Source organism: Lutra lutra, chromosome 18 (genome assembly GCF_902655055.1).
Source record: "Lutra lutra chromosome 18, mLutLut1.2, whole genome shotgun sequence".
Classification (NCBI taxonomy): domain Eukaryota; kingdom Metazoa; phylum Chordata; class Mammalia; order Carnivora; family Mustelidae; genus Lutra; species Lutra lutra.
Window position 1 is genome coordinate 37,028,852 of NC_062295.1, and position 15,491 is coordinate 37,044,342.

The 15,491-nt window shown below is 54.3% G+C and overlaps 1 protein-coding gene across 2 annotated transcripts in view; it reads right to left on the reverse strand.

The window, feature by feature from the left end:
* SDK1 (sidekick cell adhesion molecule 1) overlaps positions 1 to 15,491 on the reverse strand; it is an 888,974-nt gene that overhangs the window by 18,058 nt on the left and 855,425 nt on the right. For both annotated transcript variants that reach the window (XM_047713403.1, XM_047713402.1), the window contains 3 exons: positions 14,983 to 15,108; positions 4,171 to 4,335; positions 1,120 to 1,257 (listed from right to left, as the gene is read on the reverse strand). In XM_047713403.1, coding sequence (XP_047569359.1) covers positions 1,120 to 1,257; positions 4,171 to 4,335; positions 14,983 to 15,108 — 429 coding nt within the window. The remainder of the gene's footprint in view (positions 1 to 1,119; positions 1,258 to 4,170; positions 4,336 to 14,982; positions 15,109 to 15,491) is intronic.

A 15,491-nucleotide genomic window follows, 5' to 3' on the forward strand; every position in this document is an offset into this window, starting at 1 on the left:
AAGACAGACAGGTCCAGCCATGGGACCCGTCCTCCGCTGTGGTGATGTCACAGAGCTGGTCCCATGCGTGGCCCAGCTACAGCTGTGTGTGTGGGTGGGGGGACACACCACCATCCAGAGAGCCCAGTCACAGTCCACTGGTGCAAAGAACAGGTCTTACAGGTGATTATGAGAGTTTTTAAAAAATTGAGGAGAGCAGAATGCACGGAGTGTACTAATCTTAAGCCTCCGGGGTGCTGGCATGTGTTATGTGTAGAACCACCATCCGCATAGAGAGTCAGAGCAGAACACTCTCGGAACCCTGAGGGGTTCCCTCACAGCCCTTCTCTACTGATACTTCTCTGCCAGGAGACAACCAGTGTTCTGTCTTCTAGAAACTTCAGCTCGTTTGCATTGTTCCTGACCTTCCCATAAATAGGACAAGCTTTGCCATGTTCCAGCTTTGCCCCATATTCATTTGTCCATTTCTCTGATTCGGGGTGGCTCATGCAGCAACAAACACTTATTAAGCACCTACTGTATGCCAGCCATGGAGCTTATGCCGGGGAAGCAAAGGTGAGCCGGGCGTCAGAGGGCTTAGAGCAGGAACGTGGGATGTAAGGTGCGGTACACGCTCTGTTGGTCTACGGCTGTACCCCGTTGTGTGTTTCCACACATGGGTCCGGGAGCCACACCAGCATTTCTGAGACGTGCCTGGGCTCACTGTGCTCATGATACTGAGAGGTACAGTGAGTCACCTGATTGATGCTCTGTGTGTCCTATTCAAAAATCCTGTTGCGTTTGGGCAATGGTGTGGGTGAGGGAACAGGCTTAGGGAGTTCCATCCACCCATGAGATGGAGAATCCAAGACACAAGGCTCATTGTGGGGCAGAGCCAGGACGCGAACCTGGGCCTCAAGGGCCAAGGGCGCTTGACTGCTGCCCAGAGCTGCCTCCCAGAGGAAATCCGAGGCCCGGCCTTGGTCACCCTCAGGCAGACCAAACGCAAAGCCCGCACCACAGATCCCGGATTGAAGCAGAGAAAATGCGGACATTTTGGCTCCTGAGTGCATGGGCCCTTCTAGAGGTGGGGTGGGGGGCGGGGCGGGGGGGGGGGGGGAGACAAGGCAGACGCCCCACCTGTGCTGCAGCTCCTGTATCTCCGGTTCTGTCCGTGCAAGACCAGGGCAAACACCAGCAGCAGGATGACGATCAGGCTGGAAAGTGCCATCACCAGCAGGAACCACCACTCCTGGTAGAACGGGGTTTCCACTTGAGCTGAGGGGCACAGGAGCACACGGTCACACGGGATGGACACTGTTGCCACCTGTTCGCAGCCCGGGGCTGGGGAGGAAGGCAGTAGCGGGGAAGATGAACCCCGCCCCCTGCTGGGGTGGGTGGGCGGGGGGAGAGGGGGGTGGCCGATGGGCTGGTTTCCCAGACACAAGCTCCTTCTCTGTGGGAACCGGCTGGGGCCCCCTGGGCACCCTTGCCGCCCTGTCCCAGAGCTCGCCCTGTCTTTGCCATCCACACCATGCTTCACGCCATATCCCCCGATTTTATCTGCTTATGGATGTTGTCCGGGGGAAAGGGAGGAAGGACCAGCGAGCCTGGATGTCTCTGATCCTCAGTGCTCAGGCTTCCCTCCCCGATGGCCCCTGGGGCTCCTTACCCCCTCCACCACGGCCGCCACCCTATAGCCCCTTCTGGTGGCTTCCCCTCTTCCTGACATACCCCCCAACCAATCTGCCACACACTGTCACCAGGGAGATCTTACTCAATGGAAACAAACTGTCCCTTCCTAAAAGTCTTCAGTGTGGCCCACATGAGCCTTGGGGCTCAGTCCAAGCCCATGAGCCCCATGAGCTGACTCCTGCTTGCTCCTGCCCAACGCTGGATCCCATCCACACCTGCATGAACACTTCTGATTGTGAGCCCTCCTTGCAGTCCTCTGCCACCACGGAACTCCCCAAGGCCTGCGCTATGCTGTATTTCCTGCCTCCTGCAAAACTGAGCAGAACCGCTGGCCCCCGTCGTGGGAAATATTTTTTGAGAAACAAATAGTTTCACTTAAAAGTTGCTTTGGAGGAGGACACCCTTCCTGCTCATGTTTTATTCTGTTTACTAAGAACAGAGACATGGGACTCGCTGCTTGGGAGATGCCGGATGGCCCTGGGGTCCCGCTGGTGCCTTCCACAAGCCCCCTGCAGGGGAGCTGGCTGGGAGGCACCAGATCCGACAGAATAGGAAGCCCTGGTCCGCCTCCCAGCTGCTGAAGCCCCCAGAAGACACTTCTGCCTTATGTTATATCTCTCGTCGGTTGGGTAAAGACTGTGCACACTGGGGACAAGAGCGGGGAGCTGCCTTTGGGCAATGCAATGGCACAGGGCTTCCTGGGAGACGACAGCATTTTGAATCCAAAATATATCAGTGGTTTTCAGGCTGCACAGTAATTGCTCTGTATAATGAGCCAACAAATTCCAAATGACCACCCAGATGGGCGTGGAGAAGAAAGGCCTGGGTGCCCGCAGGACCCTACTCCTGGCCCCTGGGCAGGACCCCACAGATCTGAGGTCAGGGCCGCTGCTCTGAAGGACAGAGGAAGCTGACCACTGTCCCGCTGGTGGCCGCGGCTGGCAAGGGCGTGTAATGGGCTTCAGAGGACAGCCCGGCCGTGGGCTCCATGAACAGAAGGGCGAGGGGCTTCCTGCAGGAAGGAGCCTTTGCCCCTGGCTGCATGTGTGTGCAGTGAAAGGCTCTGTGCATTTGGAATTGCTTTACGTAGGTGTTCCACACAGGAACCAAGGGGGACAAACCTTGACTTGCTCGACTGGGGTGAGGGGTGCCCAGGGTGTCCTTATTCTAGTCTCTCTTCTGGAGGGCATGTTAAATTTTTCATAAGAAAGTGACAGAAATGAGAAGATTTTGATTTTTCTATGTCTTACTGCTACAGAAGCCCGTGGTGTGCTGGGGCTCCTCTTGGCAGACCCCGCCACGATCCACAAGGACTCGTGGGCCCGAGCCTGCCCGCAGATACTGTGCTCCCTCCAAGGTCATGGCAAAGAGGGACAGAAGGTATTTTCAGTTTAAACAAGAGCAGTCAGCATCTTGAACGAATCTAGAGGCTGGGGAAGAACAACGTGTTTCTCTTGGTCCCAGGAACACCCCATGTGGTTTCTGGCCTCGCCTGCCCCCTTGCCTGTGCCGCACCTGCTCCCTGCCTCCCCCCGCAACTGCACGCCCAGCCTGTCCCCTGCCTGCGGTGGGTTGCCAGCTCCCTTTCTAATCGCCTCCGCGCTGCTCCCTGCTATTCCTCCAGCTGCCTGGCAGATCAACAGTGGAGCCCCAGGCGGCATCACCACTGGGTTGGATGGGGTCCCTGCAGGTACGTCCTCCAGGCAACCCCAGGAACGCCAGGTGCAGGCAGGGCAGAAGCTGGCCTCCCCTCCCCTCCTTGCCTGCTGTCTCACCACGAGGACTTTGTCTCTGCTGCTCTCTTCCCCTGTGGCCTCACCCCCATGCACCCTTCGCCAGCCAGACAATGCTCCCTCTTCTGAGAAGCCCTTAGTGATTTCCCCGCATCTGTTACACCCCTTGCCACAGGGCTGGCGAGGGTGGCTGGTCTGTCATCAGCACCCCATGAGTTCTGGGAAAGAAACCTTGCCTCTTCCACCCAGAGTGGAGCCTAGGGCTCTTTGTACAGGGTGGCGACTGGCCTGGGGTGCACATGGGCCCCTCAGCTGTCTCAGGGGAGGCTTGGATCAGACACACCTGGGTCGGGTGCTAAGACACCCCAGCCCTCCCCGTAGCTGCCAGGACTTTGCCCAAGGCTGCCCAGTAAGGAGCCTTCAGCTGATGGGAGGGGCTGGGGGCTGCCTTCCCCTGGATGGACGGACAGACAGCACAGTGCTTAGCTCAGGCTGACTGCTCTGACTCTGGCCTGGGTCTTTGATTAGGAAAAAATGAGACAGAAATTAAGACTTGCTTAAATGCAGCTTGGTGAGGACAGTCAGGGTCCCGGTGGCGCCCGCTCCCTCAGTACCGTGTTCTCCAGGCTGGGCCTGTGCTGCTGGTGCCTACATGGTGCCGGGCGCTGTCCTCTTTCTTTGTATCACGGCTCCCAGCCATCCCCTCCCGCTCCAATGGAAGAACCGCACCCGGAGCGTCCCCTGCTCGGACAGGGCTCCCTACCTGACACGGCCGTGGAGGGGCTGCTGGGCTCCCCATAGCCTGCCTGGTTCACAGCTACCACCCGGAACTCGTAGGTCACTCCCTGCCTGAGCTTGTCCAGGCTGACAGTGTAGGACGTGGCGCCTCGGGGGATGTCCTTCGCGAACACGTCCCAGAGGCCTTCATCTGCAGAGATGACACAAGGGGAGAGGTGAGGGGTGCTCTTCTCCTGCTTCTGATGCCCTGCCGTGGGCTCCCTGCCGCCCTCACCAACGGAGCCCCCGTGAGAGCCAGAGGCGGGGTGTGCGGCCGGGGGCCACGGGCAGGGAGGCGGCCAGCCCTCTCCTCGTGCACAGGCTCTGCTGCAGCTGCAGGCTGGGCGGTGGCGTGTTGTTGAACGTCTTCCTAGCCGTCGGATCCCATCGGATCCCATCAGACTCCAGGCCTCCCTCTGGTTTCTGACTTATGTCATCTTCCGTTGAGGATTTCTGGCTCCCTTCTGGCTGGTCGTGGTCTCTCCCAGCCCCAGGATCCCGCCTCCCTGGCTCGCCTGTCCATCAGTCGCCTGCTATCCCGCACACCCCAGCCAGGGTTTGGGGTTCTTTGTAGCACCTGCCACCCCCATCCCACCAGAGGCCCACAGAGAAAACTACACAACAGTGTCTTTACCAGCCAGCTGTGAGCGCAGTGAGGCCATGGGCAGACATGTCACCGGCTCATTGGGAGGAAAGGCGCTCAGGACAACCAGCACAGAGATGCGGGGGGTCAGGGGCTGCCCTTGTTCACCCTCGGGACTCTGCCCTGCCTGCGCACACCAAACCCCCTGAGAGGTGCCCTCCACTTTGCTCATCCATTGGACTGGCTGCAGCATCTGACCTGCCCGGACCCCAGCTCGCTTTTATCATTTCTGCCCCGATGCTACCAAATATGCGTGCAAATGAGACAAACACATACTGAATTCTGAACACTTGCACACCCGTGTTCATGGCATTATTAACAATAGTCAAAAGGTGGCAGCAACCAAGCATCTGTCAACAGATGAGCAGATAAGCAACGTGGTCCGTCTGCACCATGGAATAGCATTCAGCCTTAAAAAGGAAGGGAATGCTGGCACCGGCCCCAACACGGATCAACCTGGAGGACGTGATGCTCCGTAAAAGAAGCCGGACGCAGAAGGACAAACGCTGTGAGACCCCCATGTATAGGAGGCCCCCTAACGTGTCAAAATCACAGACACAGAGAGTGGACGGCGGGGCCAGGGGCTGGGGGAGGGGAGGGATTATGGGTTCATGGGGACAGAGTCTCAGTTGGGGAAGATGCAGAAGTTCCGGAGACGGACGGTGGTGATGTCTGCACATTAGAGTGCATGTTCTCAACGCCACTGAACCCCGCACTTACAAGGGGTCACAACGGTGAATTTTATCTTATGTATTTTTTGCCACAATAAACATACATATTGAATTTATCTAAACCCCGACACGTGGGAAAACATTCATAAAGTTGACATTAAAGCCAGAAAGTCGAGATGCAGGAAGACAGGAAGAAGCCTCTAGATTGGAGGCATCTCCCAGCAGGGCCAAGGGAACGTGATCAGCGGCGTCGGTCATCAAAACCTCATAGCACAGCACTGTGGCTGAAAGAGGACTAGAGTCTAGAGAGCGTGCGTGCCAAGCCTGGCCCTAACATGCCTCAGCTGTGTGACCTTAGGTGGAGTGCCCAACCTCTCTGGGCCTCAACTGCAGAATAGTGACAACAAAGGCATCTACATCGTAGATCAGTTTGGAGGGTTAAACAAGGTTCTATCTGTAAAGTGCTTCTAACAGTGCAATACATAGGGGAAACCGTGCACGGCCTGCGTATCTATAAACCCAATCTCGAAGGAGGTTCTTTGGTAAAAAGTGGGCTCCGAGCCCAAAATGTTCATTTGAAGTGCTGATCCTTTATGAATTATAATTTCTTTTACAGGCACAGGTATGTGATCTTTTTAAAAAGAGCAGAAGATCTGGAGAGGAGAGGTGCGCTTAAATATGCGTGCTCACGCATGGACAGCTTCCCGGGGAGCTGAGGGTTATCTGGCACCGACCTTACCACGCACCTCGGAACACCAGATATGCTCAAGTGGATTAGCCCAACGGCACACAGAAAGAAAATTGCTAGTGTACAAGTCCATATTTGCATAGGATTTAGAGTTTGCACCAATTAAGTCCTTACAGCCACAGGTTAATGAAGGAACAGATGTGAATGAGATTTTAAAGGTACAAATCTCTGTAGAGGCAGAAAGAAAGCGCAATGTTTATTTATTTCTAAACATTCATAGTTACACTCATTTCTCACCAAGGTACCCATTACCACTAATAATGTCAAAATGGCAAGCCATAGCTTCAAGTCTCCCCGCTCTGGCCCTAACGGACTGAGGTTTGCGCATGGAATGATGGCTGTCTAAGATGTTCGTTCGGGGGCACCTGGGTGGCTCAGTGGGTTAAAGCCTCTGCCTTCGGCTCAGGTCATGATCCCAGGGTCCTGGGATCGAGCCCCACATCGGGCTCTCTGCTCTGCAGGGAGCCTGCTTCCACCTCTCTCTCTATCTGTCTGCCTCTCTGCCTACTTGTGATCTCTGTCTGTCAAATAAATAAAATCTTTAAAAAAAAAAAGATGTTCGTTTGGATGTTCTGCACAAGAATCATTGGGGAGTAATGGGGGCAGAGAGAACATTTTCTCTCCACAAGCCACTCCCTGTGCCTCAGGAGCCCCCAGGGCCCTGTCCTCCCCTCTGCTGCCTCCCATCCATGCATGTGATCGTTCCATAGATACTGAAGTTCTCCCTCTTTGCCTTGTTCCACCCATCGGGGAATCAGGTGAGATTTCTGTTCAGATGAGCAATTTGTAAGTCCAAGGGCAGGGGGTGGAGGCAGCTAAACAAGGTCATTCCTCCCTTTCAGACTCTTCTTGACCTCACTCCCACCCTCTAGCAAGAGATGCTTGCTTCCACCAGTGGGCTTTCTGAGCACTCCGTGGCATTTACCTGTCCGCATCATTGGGTCCTCGAGGTTTTCAAGAGTTCAATAAATACCTATTGATGTGATTACCTTCCCATCCTTCCATCTCCCCATCCATCCATCTCCCCATCCATCCATCTCCCCAACCATCCATCTCCCCAACCATCCATCTCCCCATCCATCCATCTCCCCATGCATCCATCTCCCCATCCATCCATCTCCCCATCCATCCATCTCCCCATCCATCCATCTCCCCATCCAACCAACCATCCAACCACTTTACCCTTCCTTCCTTCCATCCATCCACCACCCATCTGTCCATCCATCTCCCCATCCATCTCCCCATCCATCCATCTCCCCAACCATCCATCTCCCCATGCATCCATCTCCCCAACCATCCATCTTCCCATGCATCCATCTCCCCATCCATCCCTCTCCCCAACCATCCATCTCCCCATCCATACATCTCCCCATCCATCCATCTCCCCATCCAACCAACCATCCAACCACTTTACCCTTCCTTCCTTCCATCCATCCACCACCCATCTGTCCATCCATCTCCCCATCAACCAACCATCCAACCAACCATCCACCCAACCATCCACCCACTTTACCCTTCCTTCCTTCCATCCATCCGCCACCCATCTGTCCATCCATCTCCCCATCCAACCATCCATCCACCTACCCATTTATTCTTTCTTTCCTTCCTTCCTTCCTTTCTCCCACCATCCGTCTATCCACCCAACCATCCATCCACCTACGTATCTCCATAGCCCTTTGCAGGACCTAGCACAAGCAGGCTTCTAGTGAATACCCACCACATTTTATTTGCACTTCCTATGAGTAAGCCACTATTCTAAGGGCTTTAAATGTGGACTGAATTGTGCAGTGTTTTTCCTCTAAAAAGACTGACAGGGGTGCGTGGGCGGCTTAGTCAGTTGAGCATCCAACTACTGATTTCAGCTCAGGTCATGATCTCAGGGTTGTGGGATCGAGCCCTGTCAGTCTCTGCACTCAGTGTGGAGTCTGCTTGAGATTCTCTCTCTCCCTCTGCCCCCATACTGCCTCTCCCTCTCTCTCTCAAATAAATAGAATCTTAGAAAAAAAATAAAATAAAAGAGCAGACTATTTTATGCTACTCAAGAAACTAAAGGAAAAAAACATAGGCTCTTTTAAACGAATGTTGCTTAAACCATTGCAATTAAGGGACTAAGCATGAGAGGTATTCTCAGACTGTTCTGAGTGGGTCTGAACTCTTCTGGAGTGGGTTCCCTGAGTGTCTTTTGCATTAATGTTTCTGTAATGCTTTCCTGCTACCGAAGAAAAAAATTATTTCCCCTTCCTCTGCCGTCACCTAAAGGCCACATTTTATTTTAAGTGTTCTGTCATAGCTCCAGGAATTGCGTGCATTTTTCAAAAAAAAAATTTTTTTTTAAAATATTGATAGAGAATCTCAATGCAAAACGATTTATTTAGTGATCCGTTAACACTGAAAAATGTTGGGGGAGGGAGAGTCATAGCAAGAGAATTTCCTCCTGAGCTAACAGAAGAAAATGTTCTTGTTTTTATTTTGCTTAATTTTTCCTTGCCAAAATTAGTGTATTCGGCATTTTGGCCATCGCTTGTAATTCACCGGGCGATCTGTCTACACTAACATTTCCATCGTGGTCCTGAGTGGGTAAGGAAGGCCGGCCAGCTGTTGACGTGTCCACTCTGTCTCCGCCGCGGATTGCTTTTTCATTTGTATTATGCCGTTAAATATCTCAATAAATCAATGATGGAGAAAAGTATCTCTACAAATTAGGGGGAAAATAACATTACAGAACTATTAGCTATAATGAGGTTTGTGCAACTGATTTTCCATGCACTGGGATAATCCCCAGTGCCGGATTCCCATCTCAACCAACACGTGGGAGGCGTGCACGCCTTTGCACAGACTACAGGCTGCTCTGGGGATCCGACTCAGCAAGCCTCTGGACCCCAGGTGAGGCTGCCCCGTGCCAGGACGCTCAGGGCACCCCAGCCTGGCTTTCCCTCCGCATTTGGTCAGCTCCTCCATCACACTCCTGGGAAACTCAGGATGGGCCAGAAGAGAAGAGCAGAAGTGTCTTCCAAAGCCACTTCCCTGTCTGCCGGGTGCCTGGTGCAGAGTCCCCAGCTGGCAAAGGGCTCTGAACATCCTGGCTGACCTTCAGGAGGATACCTCCTGATGTCTGTGGGAGGGGGGGTCCAGGGCAGGGAGTGAGCCCAAATCACGCTTGTGTGTGGGGCCAGTCCTCCCTCTCCATTCCTGGACGCCTGAGGGAGCACCTGCCCGGACTCTCGCTACCACCCCTGCCCCCCTGCAAGGTAAGTGGGTAGGACACTGCTGCAAAATGAACCTTGCAAGTGTTCCTACGGGGATCCCATCGATCACGCACCCCAAGTCCCACCGGACTCAGGGGAGGCACACACACAGTCTGGCTCTTCAGCGGTTGGGTGTTTCTTTGAGGAATGTGAACTCTTTGCTTTGTCCTTGCTGCTTCCACGGCCTTCTCTGTGCCCTAAACAGGCGGAGATGCTGATAGTAAAGGTCCTTAAAGAAAGAACATTTTGGGGGCACCTGGGTTGCTCAGATGGTTAAGCATCTGCCTTCGGCTCAAATCATGATTCCAGGGTCCTGGGATCGAGTCCGGTGTCAGGCTCCCTGCTCGGCAGAGTCTGCTTCTCCCTCTGCCTCTGCCCCTCCCTCTGCTTGTGCTCTCCTTCTCTCTCTCTCAAAGAAAGAAATAAAATCTTAAAACAAAAAAAAAAAAAGAAAGAAAGAGTCCTTTTCCCACCTAATAGCTTTGGCCACCTCGGAGCTGACCTGCCTACAGCCAACAGAATGTGTCCCTTCTCATCCTGTGGCCCCCACCTCCCCTCCGCACATCTGCTCCCAGATAATGTCCTAATAAACCTGGAAACATGAACACCTCTCTTCTCAATTGAGACGGAGCCCAGCTCAGGCACATCGGCGGGCTGCTCAATTTACCCCTCCAATGCCCGGAACTGAGCTGTGTGCTGCTGGCACTCAGACAGACGCCAGGCCCCCACAAAAGTTTGATTTCATGGACAATTAAACAGGGTCTCCATGCTGAATGAAACTGTCACTCACGGGCCCCAGATTTCTGGTTCCACTAACTCACGCAACCAGCAACGTGACTGTCAGCCCGCAGCCCCGAGCAAAGGGAGGCCTGTGAGCTATTTATTTCTTAAACACTGCCTTTTCTCTCTGTGTCAGTGGTCAGTCTCCATTCGAAATCTAACTGAAGCAGTGGGGTTCAAACACGAGGCTAAATACCTTTGAGAAAAAAAAGAAGAAAAAATCACTTTTTATCTGATCTGGTTTAAGGCAGGAGATAAAATGAGATGAAGGTCTAGAAGCAAAGGGTACCTATGCCCGGAAGGAGGTGGGCACCAGGCAGGTGTAAGGACAGGGGGAAGCGCCAGGCTGGGGAGGTTGGATCAGTGGCAGCCGCCCGCCTGCCACCCGCCTGCCACCCGCTTGCTGCATTTGCTGACTTGGGGATTTCCATCGGTTTTAAACCTTTGGAATAAGGCTGATTTTCTTCTTTGTTCAACCGAAAAGTCCCAGCGCCAAAGATGGAACAGGAACAAAATGAGCAGGAAGATGCAGATAGATGTGTGGGGGGTGGTGGGGATGTGATCAGGGCCTGGGACCAGGGGGCTGTCCTCTGGCGGGCCAGCTCTCCGCTCCGGGCTAACCACACTGTTTGTGAAAAACGCTGCCTGCGCCGGGTCCGTCCTAAACATGAATTTCACGGCTGCTTCGGAGAGGAAAATATATTTATAGTTCCTTTAGTGCCATTCCAGTCTATTGTGTAAATATGTAAATTTGGTTTCGTGAGCTACACAATAAAATGCCTTGGGATAATTTGTGTAAATAAATCATCTGCATAAGCCCACTGCACAGCTTCCATGGCCTTCCAGGGAACTTTGTGACACTGACTCAGAGGAAACATAGCACAACCTGAGACGTGCCTCTTTCGCAAGGCTGTCCTTGGCTCCGCGTGCTCACTGACCGTCCTTCCTGGGAAGGAGAGAGTCCACGTTCTGGTCCAAGACACTAATCTCCTAGCTGCTGTCAGGTGGGCAGTGGGGCGACCCCACAGAATTTGCAGGGGTTACCATGACAGTGCAGGAAAGGAAAAGGCTGTGTTGCCACCTGTCCCCATCTGCCCCCACCTGCGCCAGCCCGTTGGGCGCCTCGTGGCACCAGCCACTAAGCTGACGAGCTGCCTGCCTCCCTGGTGCAAGGTGGAGACTTGCCTGGGCGGGGAGATGGCAGACCCGGCAGACAAGTGGCTCTGGCTCCCCAGACACGTGGTGGCAGGGACCCGCGGGGGCCAGGTGGACTCCATCAAAAATAAAGCCTCCTCATGACAACCTGGGCCCATCTCCCAGATCCCCACTCCCCAAGGAAACCACTCCCCTGCCTGGAGAAAGTCTTGCCAGAGAGCTTCGGTGGAGAAAATAAGATGGAGCGTTTAATGTTTTGTGTAATGAGGCCTGTAATAGATGACAGCTGAGATCCAAAGCCCTAAGGCACCAGCAAGGTGTTTAAATATTGACAATCCATAAAAGCATTTAATTTGCCTCTGAGTTGCTGCTGGCCTCTGTCACGGGAGGGAGGAGCCACCCCTCCGTGGGGAGACGGTGAGCCCCGCGGCCACTCCGGTTCGGTCCACGGTACGAAAGGGGAAATTGGGGGCAGAAGAGAGCAGAAGCGAAATCTTCAGCGCTCATGGAACAAGACAGCATCTCATAGGTCAGCCTCCTTTTGCATCTTGGTCCCCGGGGGCCGGTTTCCTCATCGAGGCACCAACTGACAGAGCTCAGGGTCCTGCCGATCTCTGGAGGTGTCCACCCGGCCAAGGCCCTCGGGGAGCGAGGCTCAGTGCGAGACCTAGCTCCGCATCCTGGTTGGTTCTTCACACCACCGTCCAGACTGCCCAAAGCTGTGCTTCTTCCAACAGGCCACCTGCTTCCTTCTTTAGGGTGGATGGAAGTTATGCTAACCCCATGAGAAGCCTGAGAATCAAAACTTCCCCTTTGCTCAGAAAATGCCAGAATATGCTCTCCTCTGCTAGGATTCTGAGCCCATGAAGCCGTGTCTGGCTGCTGACGTGGTCCATTCCCATGCTGACCTCTGACCCAGAGACGCCCTTTCCAAAGATGTGCTGTTGCCCTTGACTCCTTAGGACACCATCGTGGGATACACGTGTGTATATATATATATATATTTTTTTTTTAAATCTTAAGCTGAGCTTTTTTTGAGGTAATTATAAACAGAACTGCACGCAGTTACGGGAAATCACGCAGAGAGAAACCATGTGTCCTCTCTCTGGTGTCCGTCAACGGGATCGTCTTGCTGACACAGCCCAGATATGGAGCATTCCCGTCACCCCAGGGACCCCACTGTGGTCCTCTCACAGCTACTGTATCGACGCAGGGTCGGGGGGTGATGGTCCTAACATTCTAGTCAGGTCCTAACATTCTAGCAAGCCCTCGGCAGAAGGAGGGCAGCTGGCAGGGGTCCGCTGTGCATGTGTGTCCTCTAGTACGAGGCCTCTCACCTTTTCTCGGGCCAGAGATCCCATTGGCAGCCTGCTGACTCTGAAGGGACACCTTCTCCGAATGGCTTTAGTTGCATAAAACATGAAGGGAAGCCAGTTATGCTGTTAATACTTGTAAATACCTAAAGGTGACCGAAGGTTCCCAGCAGCACCGTCTCCCCAGACTGCGGACCATGTGGGTCACGGGGGGTTTTCGTTGGGTGACGTGTTGGGCTACGTGATTCTCTGGAAGGCAGGTGCAAAGGCCTGGATTTTGGGGGGCACCGTGATACCAGGGCCACGCTGGGTGATGAGGCCCGGGCAGTGTTCAGACGACGAGGGAAGCCATGCTGCGAGGTGCCCTCGAGGCCGGGATGGGATGGGAAGCGGCGTGACTTCTGTTGCTGCCAATTCCGCAGGTTCTTCAGCTACGTCTGTGGTTTCTTACCTACTGTGGGGGGGTTGAATGGTGTCCTCCCAAAATTCACGTGCTCAAGGTCTGATCCCCAATGTCCCAGCATGTGACCTTATTCAGAAATAGGGTCTTTGCAGATATAATTAGTCAAGATGAGGTCTTGAGGGGGTGCCTAACCCAGTATGACCACTGTCCTCATAAAAAGGAGACAGCCGGGCACGGGGATAGAAGGGCGCACAGGGAGAAGGCAGGGATGGGGTGAGGCCTCCACGAGGCAAAGAATGACCTAGACTGAGAGCAAACCACCTGAAGCCGGAAGACAGGATGAAAGAGACACTCCCTCATGGCCTCAGAGGATCCCCTTCCCCTGTCACGCCCTGCCCTTGCCCACCCAGCCTCCAGACGGAGGCAGGACCTGCACATGGGGGAAGCAGCCCAGTGTGGGCCCCGAGGCTCCGGCAGCCGGAGTAAGTGAACGTGCCTGTGCTCACGAGGCAAGGACAGGCTGGGTTTCAGTTAGGGGTCAGTGATGTCCACGGATCTCAGGAATTCTCAGGAGCCCCTTGCTGGGCCTGAAAACTCACAAAGCTACCTTTGCAATGAATGCTCTCCCCAGATTCGGGGAGAAAAGCATTGAGTTGCTTCCTTGGGGTAGGTGCAGCCCCCATGGCCCTCGGCTGGGCCCAGACCTCACTGGGCCCGTGTTTGAAGGTCTTGAAGTATCAGAAAGTGCTTGGGAATCCTATGTCCTCAGCGGGGCACCTGCTGTCTGCTCTCAGGGCTGCCTACTTTCAGAGCGATAGGCTGGTAGGGGGCTCAGTGGACGCAGAAGGCCCGTCACCGATTCGAGACCGCTGCTTCCAGAACAGACCAAGTGCCTTGTTCAACACAAGCTCCCAGGACCCCTTGGGTGGACGCGCTGAACATGCAAGTGCTTGAGTCAAAGAATTTTTCATATTGCCCTTAAAGGATGCTGTTTTGGTCTCAGGTACCAGATTTTCTACTTAGGACTTTCTGGGAGGGGCTTGCGACTAGTCATCTCCCAGAAGCAGTTTGGCGGGCAGTCTGACACAGGGACAAATGTGACCCCGCAGACCTTCACTCTCAGTCCAACGGCTTCTTGAACCATCTGACTACAGCGATGCCCAGCGCCTGGGTGGGCTTGAGCGGTGAGCTTTCTGCTGGCAGCCCAGGCGCACCATGGGTTTTCAAGTTCAGATACGATTAAATGTGCCGCCCTCTGAAGATCATGGTGGACGTGCTCTGTGTTCTCTGTGTTTGGTGACACCCCCTAGCTCCAAGGACTAATGACTGGCTCAGCGCAGCAGAGACGGATTTTCTGATAATGTCCGTGCGTCGTTATTACCGCTGACTGGGAGGGAGGGAGCGAAAACCCTTAGGGCGGACAGGGAAGGGAATAGACCTTAGACCTCATTTTCAGGAGCCTAAAGATGGGGCACGCGACGGGTGGGCTTCACTGTGATCAGAAAGGAGTGGGGCTTAATTGGGTACAAAGATGCAGAGCCCGAGATGAGCCCCTGGAAACACTCTTGGATCCCACCACGAGTAGAAGGTGTGTACAAGTGTCCCTAAGTTTGTACGTACATGTTTCTGAGGATGACAATGACCACGCCTCTAGGGACAGACGCTGTGGCAAAACACGGAGACTGTCATGCCCGCGAGGTGGCGGAGAAGAGGGAAAGATGTGACTAGCGTTTCATTGAATTCCCCTCATGTCCGTGTTGTTAGGGAAAGGCTGCGAGGAAGCCGAAGGCTCGGACTCTCAGGCTCCCAGCTTGACAGGTGTCCCGGCCCCACCCCTTACCTGAGGGCCTGGCCTCGATGACATAGCCAGTGGTGGGCGTCCTGCCTGCGTTCCCCTCGGTCCACTGCAGGGTCAGTTCAGAGGCTGACTTGGTGACCAAGACATCTCTGGGGGACCCTGGGGAACCTGTGGGGTAAAAGAGACAGGGGAGGGTGGAGATTGGCACTCGGGGGGGCTCCTCATCCCCCACATGGGGCCTGCCCTGTCCAGGCTCTGTCTACTTCTCCAGGCAGATGACTTAGCCTTGCCTGGTCACACTCTGCTCAGCCCAGATGTGGGAAGGCTACAGTGGCCTCACATAAGGCCAGTGGTGGGCCAGATGTGAACAGAGACAAGCCATGCAACAGGCCCAGGACTGCGCCTGGCACGCGGTGGGCCTGCCGTGAACCTAGATCCTGTCGCCCTCGCCTTGCTAAGAATGCAAGCAAAGGCCAAAATCGTTTCAGTGGGAAGCTCTGGGGCTTCCACGATGTGAACACTTCACACCTCTTTTGTATATCTTATTTCCA